This window comes from Myxocyprinus asiaticus, chromosome 6 (genome assembly GCF_019703515.2).
Source record: "Myxocyprinus asiaticus isolate MX2 ecotype Aquarium Trade chromosome 6, UBuf_Myxa_2, whole genome shotgun sequence".
In the NCBI taxonomy this organism is placed as follows: domain Eukaryota; kingdom Metazoa; phylum Chordata; class Actinopteri; order Cypriniformes; family Catostomidae; genus Myxocyprinus; species Myxocyprinus asiaticus.
The window spans coordinates 21,753,907-21,771,347 of record NC_059349.1 but is presented as its reverse complement, the minus strand read 5'-3'; the positions used below and the strand labels follow the sequence as shown (position 1 = coordinate 21,771,347).

Here is a 17,441-nt window from a genome sequence, read left to right as displayed (position 1 = left end):
CGGCACCAGCGAAATTATATTCAAGGGTCCCTCCAATTTCAATATGACAATGCCAATGGCAAAAGCATCACGTCCCTCGCCGCTGTATCATGGATACAGTGAACTTCGTGACTTTGGCTTGATGATCCAGTTTCGGCTGGTTTTTAATTAACCTGAGGGTCAGATCTCAAAGCACAGCACTTTAGGGAATTGTATTATCTAGATGAAGTGCCATTAGATACATCCACAGATTAGAGTTATGGAAGAGATTTAACTGACTACCCTTTATGATACTCCAGAGAGGCAGCCCAAGAACTGAATACAGGTATATTTACTTCCATGATGCTGAAAATCAGAAAGAGCCTATTCATTTCCAATGATGCAAAAATATACACAACATGTTACCAATAGAAATTCCTATGCTAAGGGAGGTAAGTGTTCTGCACAATAATACTGAATTATTATTCACCCAAAAATTCTTTCATTATTCACTCTCCCTCATGTTGTTCCAAACTGGTATGGCTTTCTTTAGTGGAACACAAAAGGAGGTGTTAGGCAGAATGACAGCCTCAGTGAACATTCACTTTTTTTGTTTGTTTCATAAAATGCGACAGTTTTGGATGACACACTACCCTGCGCAAAGCATTTTCCCTCATCAGATAAGCTCTTCCATTGCAATTGTTACGTTATTCACCAAGCTGCCACAGCAGCCACTATTCATATTTCATGGCAACACTGGCTGCCAATTTAACTGTTGTTTTTGCACTTTTTGCACCATTCTTTCTTTTATTCTCATATTTCCTCACCGAAGCAGACCTGGCGTTGAGGCTGCCTCTGCACAGGCCACTGCTTCGCTGTAAACCTGTTGTTCAGCCCTCTATGGCTGGACACAGGTCCTCTCTATTTTTCCGCCCGGAGCGGTCCCTATAGCATGAGGCTGCCTCTGCGAATCGGCGCTGCTCTGGCTTCATGCCACTTGAGCTCTATTACAACATTAATTTAACGTGAGGGAATCAAAAGATTAACAGTTTAATTCAAACATTATTCCAATGCACTCCAGTGCTTCAATCCAGTTCTCCCACACAAGTGATTCCTATCAGTCTGATTACCTCACTGTGCAGCTCGTTTAGAATGTTCCATTCAGTGATCGTTCCATGCCCTTATTCCTTTGAAGATTCAATCGTGAGATATTTGGAGGGCTAAGATTTAAACTTTCTTTCAAATGATCACTACTCTAATTACAAAAATCTTACCAAAATTTTAGCGTGAGCTCGCTGCCGCAGCAGCATCCACTCTGACCATGCAACAGCTCACTACGGCTATATACAGCTTCTGTCCGAACAGACCCGAGCCGAATTCGGCTCCTCGAGTGGCGGGTTGGGTTCCATGTCACAACTTGTTCATGAAACATTCCGCAAACGTGTCTCACCTCCTCACAGCATTTGAGCTCGCCGTGCAATTCCAATAACTATGAAGCAAGCGCTTCTACAAACTTCTACAAACATGAATTTCTCTCCTCCCGCCCAGGACAAACGTTTCACGCAGGTGAAATCAATCCATCATTTTAATTTTACAGACAAGTCTTCTCTACTTTTACCCGAATCATTGGATTGCAAACTCTTAACAAGCTTGACCATAGAACCTAACTGCTGCATGACTTTAAAGTGTTTCAACAATCTGTCATAATCTTGCACTCCACACAGGCTTAAAGTAAAGGGCTGAAATCGGCACCGGATGATTCAGCTTTGCATTTTGCTTAATCCTCACAATATTTTAGTTTTTCTGTAGAATTTATTAAAGGTTATCAATATAAATAAGTCATATTTATTCACCACACTACTGCAAACGACGCCCATATAGTATCTATTTAATCCAGTTCTAAGGCATAAACTCCAAATGATTTCGTACATCGTAGTCAAAATGAGACGAGTTACCCTGTGCCAGTAATACAGAGTTAATTTAATTACTCGCATTACGTTGGAGAACAATCTACAAAGCTCCAAACTATACACTTAAGTTAAATAAATATCAGACTACGGTATTCATCTTAGTACTTAGTTTCAGGTGCCTTCTAATTTAATGACAAATCACAACTTTAAATGACGTTGTACGTATGCACATGCAAGCATGTAGCCTGACATTGCATCACACATGTTCTAGATATTTAATCTAGCAAACAATTAAGTTTAAGGTGTCTGCAGATGCTACGTTTAATCATGTCTCCCTCAGCAAGCATTTGTACAAGCGTGTTCGCAGGTGTCTTGCAACACCTAATCGTGAAGAAAAAAAAACTAAAAGTTGGAAATATGTTCCTTGAAGTGCTGTTACAGGGGATCCCAATCTATGATCCTGGCTCACCTTTTTGTCTGTTACCACAATCACCAGCGGCATTTAATGCTAGGCGTTTCTACAAACAGCATCATCCATACACATGGAGGGCCCTCCTGTTCGGATGCTGCGAGGGCGCCCCCGGCTAGACCGTAAACCCTCCCGTTCATACCGCTGTGAAGGCCCTCCCATTTACATGCATTCAAGGGTTCTCCCGTTCGAATCGCAGTGAGGGTTCTCCCGTTCAAATGCTGTGTGAGCTAACTCACGTTTATTTGTATTGTGGGCTCTCCCATTTGTACCACTGTGAGGACTCCCCCTTTTGATCGCAGGATGGGCTCACCCACACGAGCAGCAGCCAAGCCCCACACCCATAGGTTTAGCCCGTTCGCTGCGTGGGCCCCTGCCGTCAAATGACTTGCGCCTGGAGGTGACATAAGGTCGAGTCTGGGACAAAGCGTGCCTGCCTAAGGTGGCAGGGGCCCGCTCTCACCACAGGCAGACCTGTCCAAGTGGTGGGTGGTTTAACCCCTTCTTTCAGAGGGGCTGGGGGGGTGGCCTTCCAGCCACGGGTGTTGCGGAGTCCACCAGCGCGAGAGCTCATTTCCATGCGGCAGCAACCACCACTGTTTCTGCAGTGTTTCCGCCTATTTTCACTCTACTCATTCTCTACCTATCCTGTAGCTCTCAGTTTCCTATCCCCCAAGCAGAACCTAGTGTGAGGCTGCCTTCCAAAGCAGCAACTGCTTGTTCTATCATCGGGTCAAGCCTCGAGCCCTCCTTCAGGGACAGAGAGCCAAACACGTTTACACTATCCTCATGGCAGGATTACATGAACTTGCGAACTACTGAATTGAACAGTGATATATATATCCCTGGTTAGCACATGCAGTGGGGTCAGACTGAATATTACATGCAGTACTTTTTGAAGGGTCCATCAAACGCTGTAACATTTGAACAAGCACTTTGCTCCATTTAATGTTAAATTGGTTCATTTGCTGATTGAGGCAATCTAGGACAGAAGGTATTGAAATCTACATGAGCTTAGGCATTACAGAGGCATGACTACATTCAGCCATCATTAAAGCTGAAATGAGAGCATTTTTTTTGTATTACATTTTTTGCCATTTTCCAGCAGTTTTTAATCATTTATGTGCAATGGCATGAAAAGTAGAAAGTCAATTGGAATGGATGTATTTCTGTAATGTGTCTGTCTCAAGTTCACAGTTGGAGGTAGCCACATATCCTTACCTCTGTGGTTTTCCAAAGAGAAAAAGTCAAACCTTGAATGTACAGCAGAAAAACTGACTTGATATCATACCGAACACAAACTCCCCAGAGAGGTGTAGCATATTCAGAATGCTCAATGATCTCATTAACCACTGCCCAACACACAGGGATGCAGAGGTCAGAAGTACACAACACGGTTGTAACCTTTTGTCTCCAGGCAAAATCAATGACTGCAAATAATATTTGGAGTAGATATGGAAAGTGAGACCACTTATATCAAGTGGCAGGTTCTCAACTGGTTTTGTTTATCATAAAAAAGTAAACAAATGTGTCCTTAAATCAAAAATGGAAATGTATTAATGAACTGCATAGAAACAACAACATACAAAATAATTAATATGGCTGAATAGGAACATTCACAATTTTACAACAGTATAAATTACAATAGAAGTGTGATTTACCACCCTAAACCTATGGAACAAACACTTGGCCCGATCTTCTATTAGTATTAACAATATTACCAAATGACAGATGAATCGAAATAAGGTAGAATTTGATTGAATGTGCTGCCTTTGATGTCAACAACAAAAGATATGGGAAGCGTATTATCCACCCTTTTGAAAGTTAATAAGCTTATTTATTTTACTATCCTATACATTGTATTGTTTTTTTTATTATTATTATTATTTGCATTTAGCATTGTTTATCCTGCTGTCCACAACCCTATCAGAACAGACCTGCGACCCATTTTTGGGTTGTGATTGTGTCCAACTAGCTGAGAACCTCTAGTTTAGGGGGTTTCTGTAGGTATTTCTTGTGACACAATTTGTTGAAGGTCGTCTTGCGCAACCCAACCCAAGTAGAGTGTGCGAAATGTCAACTGACACTCAAAGACATATTAGACAAAAGACTGAGATAAGTGTTTTTGTGATTTGATCTAAATCAAAGTGATATATAATGACAGTACTGACATATTTTTTCAGTGTACCATCCTAAACTGATCCTAACGGAAACCGCTCAAGCGGTCAACTGTTGCTATGGTTACCCCCCCAGGTGAATGCGACTCCTGTTCGAGAGTGTATTTGACAGCAGATTAAAATACGTTCTAAATAACTTTTAATCTAACTTTGGCAGTTACTAAAATGTTTGAAAACTGTTTGTAGAATTAATGTATAATTAAAACAGTTTGATACCTGCACTTTTTAGAAGCCTCCCAACCTTTTGTTGTGGCTTCCTTTTTTGTCAAGCCTTAAATAAGGGCATCAGACAGAACCCGCCCGCCCCCTCCCCCCCCCCCAAAAACAAAAATCCAGAGACCTTGATTCTGCAAAATAGGTCCTCTTACATTTAATGCTCTCTAAACTCCCTGAAACAACAGTGATTCTTTGTCAAAGCTTCTCTCCCAGCAGACATCAGAGGAACTTTGAAGAGGTGCTGTTTGTGTCGATAGACTTTCCACTTCTTTTATTCTTTCCTTTTTTTCAATGTTAAAGCCCAACCACTGAGAGGCTTTCATTCTACTTTTGTGTCACAGATGTGACCCACGCTTCTATTCAGTATCTCCACAGGGGCATGCTCAAATGAGCTCTGTTTTTAATGGCATAATGAATCTCTCTTCCACAGCATCATGGGAAGTCTATGTTAAAGGTTGTAGTTTGTAATGGATATGCCACAAAGAGGCTCAAAACCCATCACAATGAAATTAATATTATGAGTCGGCTAAGACGTCAAACATTATGGCTATTTCTTTGTTCACTGCATCAAAATGGAAACATTAACCTGGGTTGACATTTACCATTTGTTTTGTTTTTGTCCTGGTAGGTGCAAGTGCAATCTCCATGCCAACAGCTGCGTGTTCGACAAAGGGAAGCTGGGTTGCGAGTGTGAACATAACACCACAGGGCCAGATTGCGCCCGCTGCAAGAGACACTACCAGGGCCGAGCCTGGAGCATGGGCTCCTACCTACCCATCCCCAAGGGTACTGCCAATATCTGTGAGTACCCCATCTCCCTCTCTACAAAACTCATGGGAAAGTATAGTGCTCCATCAAGCACCAAAACATGACCTTCTCAGGTGTTTGTTCCAAATGACATTTACTTTACAAGCAACAACAAAAAGAAAAACAATAAGCCTGTAGGTAGGGCTGGGCATTATATGGAATGTTCATGTTATATTTGCAATAATTGTGGTAGCGAGATAAAATTAAGCATTTAAATGTATGCATTTAGCAGATGCTTTTTTTTTTCTTTTTTTTTTTTGCATTCAGGGTTTACATTTTATCAGGGCCATAACCACCATATACACTGAGGGGGACATGTCCCCCCCAATATTCATAATACTGGTCCACTGATATGGGTTTTTCCATGGTTGATTATTAAATTATTACATTTGGTACCCCCCAATACTGAATATGTTGTAACATCCTTGCATTTTATCAGTTTGTGTGTTCCCTGGGAATTGGACCCATGATCTTGATGTTGCTAGCACCATGCTCTACAAGTTGAGCTACAGGAACCCTGCAACATTCTGAATATAGCAATTATTTTAATGTGCTTTTTTCAAGTCTACTGTTTTATTAAACTACTCTCATAATCCTTCCTCATCTCACAACTTGAGAGTATGAGAGCGTTAAGACAGATGTTTTAATGTTTTTCAAGCATTTCTGATTTAATTTGATACATTTTCGTGAATCAGTTCAAACTGTGTTTCAAATTAATCAATTCAAAAGTCTGATTCAATGATTCATTTTTATTGTTGATTTAATGTTGAATACTTAAATATATGAGATATACAGTATTATTGACTATTGTAAAAAAGCTAAAAAATATCAAGATATAATTTTTGGCTGTATCGCCCAGTTCTACCTGTAGGCAGCACATAACACAGATGTACATTAAATATAAAGATTTAAGTTTCACTTCACTGATCCAAAATATAAGTATAAACTCTAAAATTGTTTGTTTTGTTTTTTGTTTTTTGGTGCTTCTCCCAACCTCTGAGAGATAGAAGTCATCCTTTCCTTTATCCCCATCTTGGCGCTGAGTAGTGGCACATCTGTCAAGTTCTCAGCCCTAGGCAGGAGGTTCATTGCCCTAATAAATCTAATGAAGTCAGTAACTGTAGCTCAGGGACAGAGAGAAGCTCAGCACTGTCCAGATGGTGGGAGAACCCTTTGGCCCCCTCAGTGCAGGTCGACTCAAAACTAAGTCACCACTATTAAGCACAGGCCATTTACTTATGCATTCACTACATTTGATGGCTTGGTGTATCGTGAAGCGGAAAGGCAGTGTCCACTTTGATATTTCAGTTTATGAATATTCTCCTCTATATTCTTGACACTATACAACAATTCATGCTTGATATTTTATGGCAATATTAGATTTGGGGCACCTGAAGTGCTGTTGTGTGGGTGGTGTGTAGAATATCTGTGTATGTGTATACATGCTTTTGAAAGGCTTTAATATAGCTCTAGCCTTTACCCAGTTATGAAAGCCCTCATAATGCAGGGGCAAAGCTTAGACTGACAGCCAGTTATTAAAAACCCAATACTAGGACACATCTGTGCCCAACAGAGGGAACCAAGGACCAGCTATATCAAAAGGAACATTAGCACATGTTATGGAAAGAAATCCACAATGCAACAGGCTTGCATATGAAAACAAAATAACATTATTGCCCCTGCGGGTTTTTGAAACCAATACCTTCCCACCCTTGCATTGTCACCCTTCCCCACAAATGAGCATGATTCCAATGACACGCCACTTCTCCTACGCAGCTCGTATTACACGGGAGGTTATTAAACATATGGCTCTCACATAAAGACAAATTTGCTGAAAGTGCAGAATTTAATTAAGCTGTAATAGCTTTCATCTGTCATCAAGTCATCTGCTTTAATCATGAGGGCAATTTATCTCTTTGTTAGAGTCTCCTGGTAGGCAGGTCCTTCCTCATGCAGATATATGGTTGCATATGACCCTGTGTCAAATAATTCATCGGGAAATGGAATCTCTCTGCCAGGTGGGATGGGCTAAGAGAGACAAGGAGTAGCATATTATGTGAAAGCAAAAGGATCCTGCTGTGCCTTTACACCAGCTCCCTACTGCCAGACAGAGGAGAGGAGCAATCTCTCTCCATACTCAAAAAACAATGATGGAAGGGACAGCCAGTGGTATCTTGACAGCCAGTAGTAAAAAAATTGCTATTGGTTAACTAAAATATTCTAATCATCATTTGCTAATCGTGCACCATTCAGAATTGAATTGGAATGCCTTTCATTCCTGAATTAGAATTTGATTTGAATTGAGTTAAAAAATAGTGTATCAAATCGTAATGTATGAAAGTAGAATTAAAGCGTACCTGTAGTGAAATTCAAAGAAATGTATGTAGTTTGTAGTAGATTTTTGAAGAATATTTCAGAGCTGTAGGTCCATACAATGCAAATGAATAAAAATCATAAAAGTAATCCATATGTCTCCAGTGGTTTAATCAATGTATTCTGCAGTGATCCAGTTGGTTTTGGGTGAGAAGACCAAAATATAACTCCTTTTTCACTTTACAACTTGTCATTGCAGTCTCTAGGCACGATCATGATTTCAAGCTTGATTACACTTCCTAGTGCTTGATGCATGAGCAGAGTGCTAGATGGCACTATAGGAAGTGTAATCGAGCTTGAAAACATGATCGCCAAGGAGACGATTTCAGTGAAAAAGGAGTTACATTTTGGTCTGTTCTCACCCAAAACCAACTGGATTGCTTATGAAGACATTGATTAAACCACTGGATTATGTTTATACTGACTTTATGTGATTTTTGGAGCATTAAAGGCCTGATCACCATTCGCTTGCATTGTATGGACTTACAAAGCTGAAATATTCTTCTGAAAATTTTTGTTTGTGTTCTGCAAAAGAAAGAAAGTCATACACATCTGGGATGGCATGAGGGTGAGTTAATCATGAGATAATTTATTTTTGGGTGAACTATCCCTTTAATAATCAATGTTTGAAAGGCCACATATAGAATAGTATTGTGTTGAATGTTTATATATTTCATTATATTTAGTAATTTTTTCCTCATATTTTGGAACATGGAACACTTAATTTCCCAGAATTTACCCCAATCTTCCAAATGGAGCAAGACAACATGAAGCAGGCTTACAAGATGGGACCTCTTAAACAGAATAACTAAAGTTCCCTATCTGTCACTCACTCGACGTTGGTGTCGATGTAGTGACACTAGGGGTCACTCTTGGGAGCCCGAGACACCTCTGGTCTTTGATAAAAGGCCAATGAAAATTGGCGAGTGGTATTTGCATGCCACTCCCCCGAACATACGGGTATAAAAGGAGCTGGTATGCAACCACTCATTCAGATTTTCTCTTCGGAGCCGAACGGTCATGCTCATTGAGCTGAATACTACTGTTCATTCACCTGCTGGATCTGACGGCGCATTTCAGTGGCTTCTCCCTCCTCTGCACTGGTGCACTGCAGAGAATGCCCCTGGGCACTTCGGCAGAAAAACTAGAGAGTATATTTTCTGAAAGAGCATTTTTCCCCTCTAAAAGAGTATATATTTCTCTAAAAGAGCGCACACACGGAACGTCTTTTTAAAGACGCGTCTTTTTAAAGATGCTTTTCTGATTGTGTGTTATTCCTGGTTGTGCTCGTTATCTCTCGCCTTCTAACGGTCACAATCACTGTCTTTCGTGTCTGGGCACTGCTCACGCGGAGACAGCGTTCGTGGATGGTCACATTCTCATTGCGAGAATGTGTCCATGGCAACGTTGCGGTCGCGGCTCGCCTTCGTAAGGAAGCGAGCCACCCCAGAGGCTCCCGCCTCGGTCCTTTTACCCACGGGTTTGAGGCCAGCGCGGCTAGCACTGGGGGCGATTTGGGGACCCCAATGGGACCGCCTCCGCCGGGTATCCCCCCGCGGACCTCCCATTCCCCAGCACGCTCGTCTGCCCCGATCGGGCTTCCGGGTGAGTCCGCCGGCTCGTCTCACGGCGAGTTCGACCTCTTATTCGGAGCCCGCGAAAGTGATGAGCTCTCGAGCGCAGCATCGGAGAGCGGGCTCGTCCAGTCGGAAGCCTCAGCTGGGCTCCTCCCTTCGGGGTCGATCGCCCAGTCACAGGCTGACGCGGAGATGACGACATGCTTTCCCGGACAGCCGCGAGCGTCGATTAGAGTGGATTTCACCGCTCTTCCCTGAACCCTCGCGGCTCGGTGATTGGTTCCTGGGCTCGCGGCACCGCTCAAAGCCACGCCCCGCCCCGTTCCTTTCTTCCCGGAAGTGCATGAAGAGCTGACAAGGTCGCGGGAGGCACCTTTTACTGACCGGTCCCGATCTTTTCAGCTTCCCCGCTCTCACTACCCTCGATGGTGGGGCAGCCAAGGGTTATTCGGCAATCCCCCGGTGGATAAAGGCGCTCGCGGTGCACCTATGCCCGCAGAGCGCCGCCACCTGGCGCGGGTGCCCAAAGCCCCCGTCCAAGGCCTGTAGGTTTACATCGTCTCTGACGGTCAAAGCCTACGGCGCTGCTGGACAAGCCGCCTCCGCCCTGCACGCCATGGCTCTCCTGCAAGTCCGCCAAGGCGCTAAAGGAACTGCACAAGGGTAGTTCCGCCCCGGGATTGATGCAGGAACTGCGCTCGGCGACCGACCTCGCTCTCCGAGCGACGGAGGTCACGGCGCGGTCTCTCGGGCAGACGATGGCCACACTAGTGGTCCAGGAGCGCCACCTTTGGCTCAACCTGGTCGAGATGGGTGAGGCCGACAGGACACGATTCCTTGCTGCCCCCATTTCCCAGGCGGGCCTATTCGGCGACACCGTCGAGGACTTTGCCCAGCAGTTCTCGATGGTAGAGCAGTAGATGGATGCTAGCCGGCTTGTCCTGCCCCGGCGTGGCTCAAGATCCTGCACCCCATCTACTCATCGCCGAGGGCGTCCCCTTGCGGTGACTGCACCGGCTCCGCCGCAGCCCGCCCCTCCGGCCCGGCCCCGGCGTGGAGCCCACCGCAGGAAGCCAACACCACCCGTCTCACAGCCGGCACCGAAGAACCCACGGAGGTCTTCGAAGCGCCCCTGAGACGGGCGACCCAGGGACAATGAAACCCGCTGCTCTGGAGCTGGTAAGCAGATCATCTTTTTGTTACCTTTTGCATTTAATTGCGCTGCATGCCCAAGTGGCTGCAGTACTCAAGAGCTCCGCAAGAGTGGTTTCCTTGTTCCCTGGGTCACATATTCAGTGTGTACGGCTGGCATCACGACCACCGTCCACCACTCCATTTGGCAGGTTGGCGCTCCAGCGGCGGTCTCCCGCCCTGAGCGCCCAGCTGTGGCACAAATCCGCCCCCGATGTGACAGTCTCCACGGGTCATGAGGACAGGCCTCTTCCTCCCCCGTCCCAGGCTGTTCCGGGGGTGGTCACAAGGAGCCAGGTAAGTGCTTCGATGTCCTCGGACTCAGCACGGCCACGATGAGGTGTGGCACCTCAAGCTCCGCCCCGCCGCGAGGCCCCACCCGCCGGTACAGTACCAAAAAAAGGCGGTGGGTTGCGGCCAATCTTGGACCTGCGAGTACTGAACTGGGCCTTACACAGACTCCCGTTCAAGATGCTGACGCAAAGAAGCATTCTAGCGAGCGTCCGGCATCAAGATTGGTTCGCGGTGGTAGACCCGAAGGATGCGTACTTTCACGTCTCGATCCTTCCTCGACACAGACCCTTCCTGCGGTTCGCGTTCGAGGGTCAGGCGTATCAGTACAAAGTCCTCCCTCTCGGCCTGTCCCTGTCTCCTCGCGTCTTTACGAAGATCGCAGAGGCTGCCCTTGCCCCGTTAAGGGAGGTGGGCATTCGCATTCTCAACTATCTCGACGACTGGCTAATCCTAGCTCACTCTCGAGACGGGTTATGCGCACACAGGAACCTGGTGCTCTCACAACTCAGCCGACTAGGGCTTCGGGTCAGCTGGGAAAAGAGCAAGCTCCTCCCGGTTCAGAGCATCTCTTTTCTCGGTTTGGAGTTGGACTCAGTCTCCTTGATGGCGCACCTTACGAACGAGCGTGCCCAGTTGGTGCTGGCCTGTTTGAAGGCGTTCAAACAGAAAACAGCGGTTCCACTGAAACATTTTCAGAGGCTCCTGGGGCATATGGCGTCCTCGGCGGTGGCCACCCCGCTCGGGTTGATGCATATGAGGCCGCTTCAGCACTGGCTCCAGACTCGAGTCCCGAGACGGGCATGGCGCCACGGGACACACCGCGTGGCCATTACGTCGGTCTGTCACCGTCTTTTCAGCCCTTGGACCGACCTCTCATTTCCACGAACTGGTCTCCAGGCGCGTCGTGGTCACAACAGACGCCTCCAAAATGGGCTGGGGCGCTGTTGGCAACGGGCACGCAGCCGCCGGCCTCTAGATGGGTCCGCGGCTGTGTTGGCACATCAACTGCCTCGAGTTACTGGCAATTCTGCTCGCCCTGCGGAGGTTCCGGCCATTGATCCAGGGCAAGCACATGCTAGTTCGGACAGACAGCACAGCAGCGGTAGCATTTGTCAACCGCCAAGGCGGTCTGCGCTCCCGCTGTATGTCATAACTCGCCCGCCGTCTCCTCCAACGGAGTTAGCAGCACCAAGTCGCTGCAAGCCACTCACATCCCCGGCAACCTCAACACTTCGGCGGACGCGCCGTAACAACAGGTTACCCTCAAGGGAGAGTGGAGACTCCACCTTCAGGTGGTCCAGCTGATTTGGAGTCGATTCAGTCAGGCACAGGTGCACCTGTTCGCCTCCCAAGAATCCTCCCACTGCCCGCTCTGGTACGCCCTCACCGAGGCCTTCCTTGGCATAGACGCGCTGGCACACAGCTGGTCCCCTGGCATTCGCAAATATGCGTTTTCCCCAGTGAGCCTGCTCGCACAGACCCTGTGCAAGGTCAGGGAGGACGAGGAGAAGGTCGTCCTGGTAAGCACCCTACTGGCCCGCCCAGACGTGGTGCTCGGACCTCACGCTCCTCGTGACAGCTCCCCCCGGGCAAATTCCCCTGAGGAAGGCCCTTCTTTCTCAGGGAAGGGGCACCATCAGGCACCCGCGCCCAGACCTCTGGAATCTCCATGTCTGGCCCCTGGATGGGACGCGGAAGACCTAAGCTGTCTCCCACCTGCGGTGGTAGACACGTTCACTCAGGCTAGGGCTCCCTCTACGAGGCGCCTGTATGCCTTTAAGTGGTGTCTCTTCGCTAAGTGGTGTTCTTCCCATCAGGAAGACCCCCAGAGGTGCACAGTCAGATCAGTGCTTTCCTTCCTGCAAGAGAGGTTGGAAGGGAGGCTGTCCCCTTCCACCTTGAAGGTGTACGTTGCTGCCATAGCAGCACACCATGACGCAGTCGACGGTAAGTCCTTAGGGAAGCATGATCTGATCATCAGGTTCCTAAGAGGCACCAGGAGGCTGAATCCCTCCAGGCCACGCCTTGTTCCCTCATCGGACCTCTGTAGTTTTTCAGGGTCTACAGAGAGCCCCCTTTGAGTTTTGCAGTCAGCCGGGCTTAAGGCACTCTCCTTGAAGACTGCCCTCCTGACTGCGCTCACTTCCATCAAGAGGGTAGGTGACCTGCAAGCGTTCTCTGTCAGCGAAACGTGCCTGGAGTTCGGTCCGGGCTATTCTCACGTGATCCTGTGACCCCCGACCGGGCTATGTGCCCAAGGTTCCCACCACTCCTTTTAGGGACCAGGTGGTGAACCTGCAAGCGCTGCCCCAGGAGGAGGCAGACCCAGCCCTGTCGTTGCTGTGTCCGGTGCACGCTTTACGCATCTATTTGGATCGCACGCAGAGCTTTAGAATCTCTGAGCAGCTCTTTGTCTGCTTTGGTGTACAGCGGAAAGGAAGCGCTGTCTCCAAGCAGAGGATCGCCCACTGGCTCACTGACGCCATAACTATGGCATGTCTCGCCCAAAACATGCCGCCCCCGGTAGGGCTACGAGCCCATTCTACCCGTGGTGTAGCGGCTTCTTGGGCCCTGGCCAGAGGTGCCTCTCTAACAGACATTGCAGAGCAGCGGGCTGGGCAACACCCAACACCTTTGCAAGGTTCTACAACCTCCGGGTGGAACCGGTTTCGTCCCAGGTAGTGGCACGCAACACAAGCGGATAAGCCCGGGATAGCCGGCCGGGTGTATCGCTTGCACATAGCGCCTTCCACCTCCTTTTGAGCTGAAGACGTGCGCTGTTAATTCCCAGTAGTGTTCACAAAAGTTGTTCCCTGGTTGACTTCCTCCGAGCCCTGTGGCAGTCGAGTTTTCGGAGAGACTCGCTGCCGGCCCAGTACACGCGCTAACTAAGAGCCCGGTTCTGGGGTAGGTGCTCCGCATGTGGCGGTTCCCTGTAAGGCTAACCCCATGCGATCTATATCTTCCGCTAGTTCGTTTCCCTACTGGCAAACTGCGTCTTCCTTGGGCAGAGCCCCTCAGTCTCCATGTTGTAGTAACTCCTCCCCCATTGGGCAGGATCTACCTTGAAGGCTCTCCACATGGTTGGAAAGACCATGTGATGTATTCTTCCACTTAAATATCCCCCCCTCTCTTGGGGTGAGGTGTGGTCTCTGCGGTGTCCTCCCCTTGGGAGGGACACCCCCCGACTAGACCTGGCAGCCCAGTCAGATAATCCCCCTTCTTTTTTAGGGAGTGGAAAAAGAGAAGGGGAAAGAGGCCACGACTGCGTTAAGCCTGTCTCTATCTCTGGGTAGTCGACTTGTCCCCAAAAAGGGCCGTTTGACACTCATAACTGTGTTGGGGGAGGTTACGTGTCGACCTGGTGCGCTGGCTATGAGGCACACAGCAAGTCTGCCCACAACACACCGCCAGTTCACGTAACACAGTTCAGCCTTGTGGCGTTTTGTATAGGGACCCCTAGTGTCACTACATCAACACCAACGTCGAGTGAGTGACAGATAGGGAACGTCATGGTTACTGGTGTAACCTCCGTTCCCTGATGGAGGGAACGAGACGTTGGTCCCTCCTGCCACAACGCTGAACTACCCGCTGAAATGGCCGGACCTTATATCGGCTCCTCAGCGTAAAACCTGAATGAGTGGTTGCATACCAGCTCCTTTTATACCCGTATGTTCGGGGGAGTGGCATGCAAATACCACTCGCCAATTTTCATTGGCCTTTTATCAAAGACCAGAGGTGTCTCGGGCTCCCAAGAGTGACCCCTAGTGTCACTACATCGACACCAACATCTCGTTCCCTCCATCAGGGAACGGAGGTTACACCAGTAACCATGACGTTTTCTGTTCTGGCCAATTTTGTTGGTTCCACTGCTCTGTGGACTATGCTATTTTGCCAAAGGTTTGTGGACACCTGAACACCAAGATTCATATATGCTGATTAAACATTTTATTTCAAAACCATAGTGATTAATCCCACTCCTTGCTGCTGTAGTTACATGGATTTGCTCCAAATCAGACACAAGGGCATCAGTGAGGTCAGACACTGATGTTGAGTGACAGCGTCCAATTCATCTCAAATTTGTTCAGTGGGGTTCAGGTCTGGGCTTTGTGCAGGACAGTCAAGTACTTTCACACCAGACTTAATACATTATTTCTTGTGCACAGAGGTATTGTAATGATGGAACAGAAAATAGTTCTCCAAAAACTGTTACCACAAAATTAAGCACACAATTCTAGAATGCCACTGAATGGGCCAATGGAGCAGAATGGGAACGACAAGCCTGCTACAACTGCATGGATTGGAGTGTTTTTGAGGCTGCAGCCACAGACCTGGACAAGCTCACAGATACTGTTACATCATATATCAGTTTCTGTGAGGATATGTGCATTCCTTCCATTCCAGCTTCGTCAGGCCAAAGAGGATACTTACAGGGATGGGGATAAAGTCTTGTACAATCAGGCCAGGAACACACTGAACAGGGAAATCAGAGTGGCTAAAAGAAGATACTCTGAGAAGCTGAAAAACATGTTTTCAGCTAACGACCCTGCATCAGTGTGGAGTGGCATGAAACAACTCACAAATTACAGGACTCCTACCCCCAACCCTGTAGGGAACCAACAACTGGCTGACGACCTGAATGTGTTCTACTGCAGATTTGAAAGGCCCAATCTCACACCCCACACCCACTCTGACCTTCACTTCACACAAACACCAACACCTCCTGCAACCCCCCTCCTCCCCCCACCTGCTACTCAACCTGCACTTAAGATCTGTGAAGATGATGTGAGCCGTGTCTTTCGGAAACAAAAGATGAGGAAGGCTTCAGACCAGATGGCGTCTCACCAGCGTGTCTTCAATCCTGTGCTAACCAGCTGGCCCCCATCTTCACACAGATCTTCAATAGATCACTGGAGCAGTGTGAAGTCCCATGCTGCTTCAAATGCTCAATCATTATTCCTGTCCCAAAGAAACCAAAAATCACATGATTAATGACAACAGACCTGTCGCCCTGACGTCTGTGGTCATGAAATTATTTGAGAGACTGGTGGTGGCCCACCTGAAGAACATCACTGGACCCTTTCTAGATCCCCTTCAATTTGCTTATCGAGCAAACAGGTCTGTGGATGATGCAGTCAACATAGGATTGCATCATATCCTGCAACATCTGGACAGACCAGGGACATATGCAAGGATCCTTTTTGTGGACTTCAGTTCGGCTTTCAACACCATCATCCCAGCTATACTCCAGAATAAATTACACCAACTCTCTGTTCCCATGTCTATCTGTCAGTGGATTACCAGCTTTCTGACGGACAGGCAGCAGCTTGTGAGACAGGGGAAACTCACTTCTAGCACCTGTACAATCAGCACTGGTGCCCCCCAGGGATGTGTGCTCTCCCCACTACTCTTCTCCCTCTACACCAATGACTGCATCGCCAAGGACCCCTCTGTCAAGCTCCTGAAGTTTGCAGATGACACCACTGTCATCAGCCTCATCCAAGATGACGATGTGTCTGCATACAGAAGGGAGGTTGAACAGCTGGCTGTCTGGTGCAGTCAAAACAACCTTGAGCTGAACACACTCAAAACGGTGGAGATCATTGTGGACTTTAGGAGAAACACCCCAACACTGACCCCCCTCAACATTCTAAACAGCACTGTGGCAGCAGTGGAGTCATTCAGGTTCCTGGGCACTACTACCTCACAGGACCTGAAGTGGGAGACCCACATTGACTCCATTGTGAAAAAGGCTCAGCAGAGGTTGTACTTCCTTCGCCAGCTGAGGAAATTCAACCTGCCACAGGCGCTGCTGATACAGTTTTACTCAGCAGTCATTGAGTCTGTCCTCTGCACTTCAGTAACTGTCTGGTTTGGTTCAGCTACGAAATCAGACATCAGAAGACTACAAAGGACAGTTCAGACTGCTGAGAGGATTATTGGTTGCCCCCTGCCCCCCCCTTCAAGAACTATACACTTCCAGAGTGAGGAAAAAGGCCGGAAAAATCACTCTGGACCCCACTCACCCTGCCCACTACCTTTTTGAACTGTTGCCCTCTGGCCGACGCTTCAGAGCTCTAAGCACCGTCAGGCACAGGAACAGTTTTTTCCCTCAGGCTATCCATCTCATGAAAAGTGAAATTGCCCCATTGAGCAATAACTATGTGCAATACACAGTTTAGACTTTCTTATATTTATCCAACACATCCAACCATTCTGCCATTTCATTCCTCTGAGAAAAAAAAAAACAAACATTTCCACTGTACATAACAGATTTTTATTTGCACTGTGCATAACAGATTGTATTAGATTTGCACTACCCATGTGTATGTGTGTATGTATGTATGCATGTGTGTGTCTGTATGTATGTGTATAATTATTTTTTATTTTTTATTTTTTATTATTATCTATGTCTTGCTGCTGTTTTTGTATTGTTTTTGTATTGTTGTACACTGGAAGCTCCAGTCAC

At 47.3% G+C, this 17,441-nt stretch overlaps 1 protein-coding gene across 1 annotated transcript in view; it reads left to right on the top strand.

Moving 5' to 3' along the window:
* Positions 1-17,441, top strand: part of LOC127441887 (netrin-G1-like) — a 105,828-nt gene that overhangs the window by 78,972 nt on the left and 9,415 nt on the right. Inside the window, exon 4 of the mRNA XM_051699432.1 lies at positions 5,359-5,531. Within this exon, the coding sequence (XP_051555392.1) occupies positions 5,359-5,531 (173 nt within the window). The remainder of the gene's footprint in view (positions 1-5,358; positions 5,532-17,441) is intronic.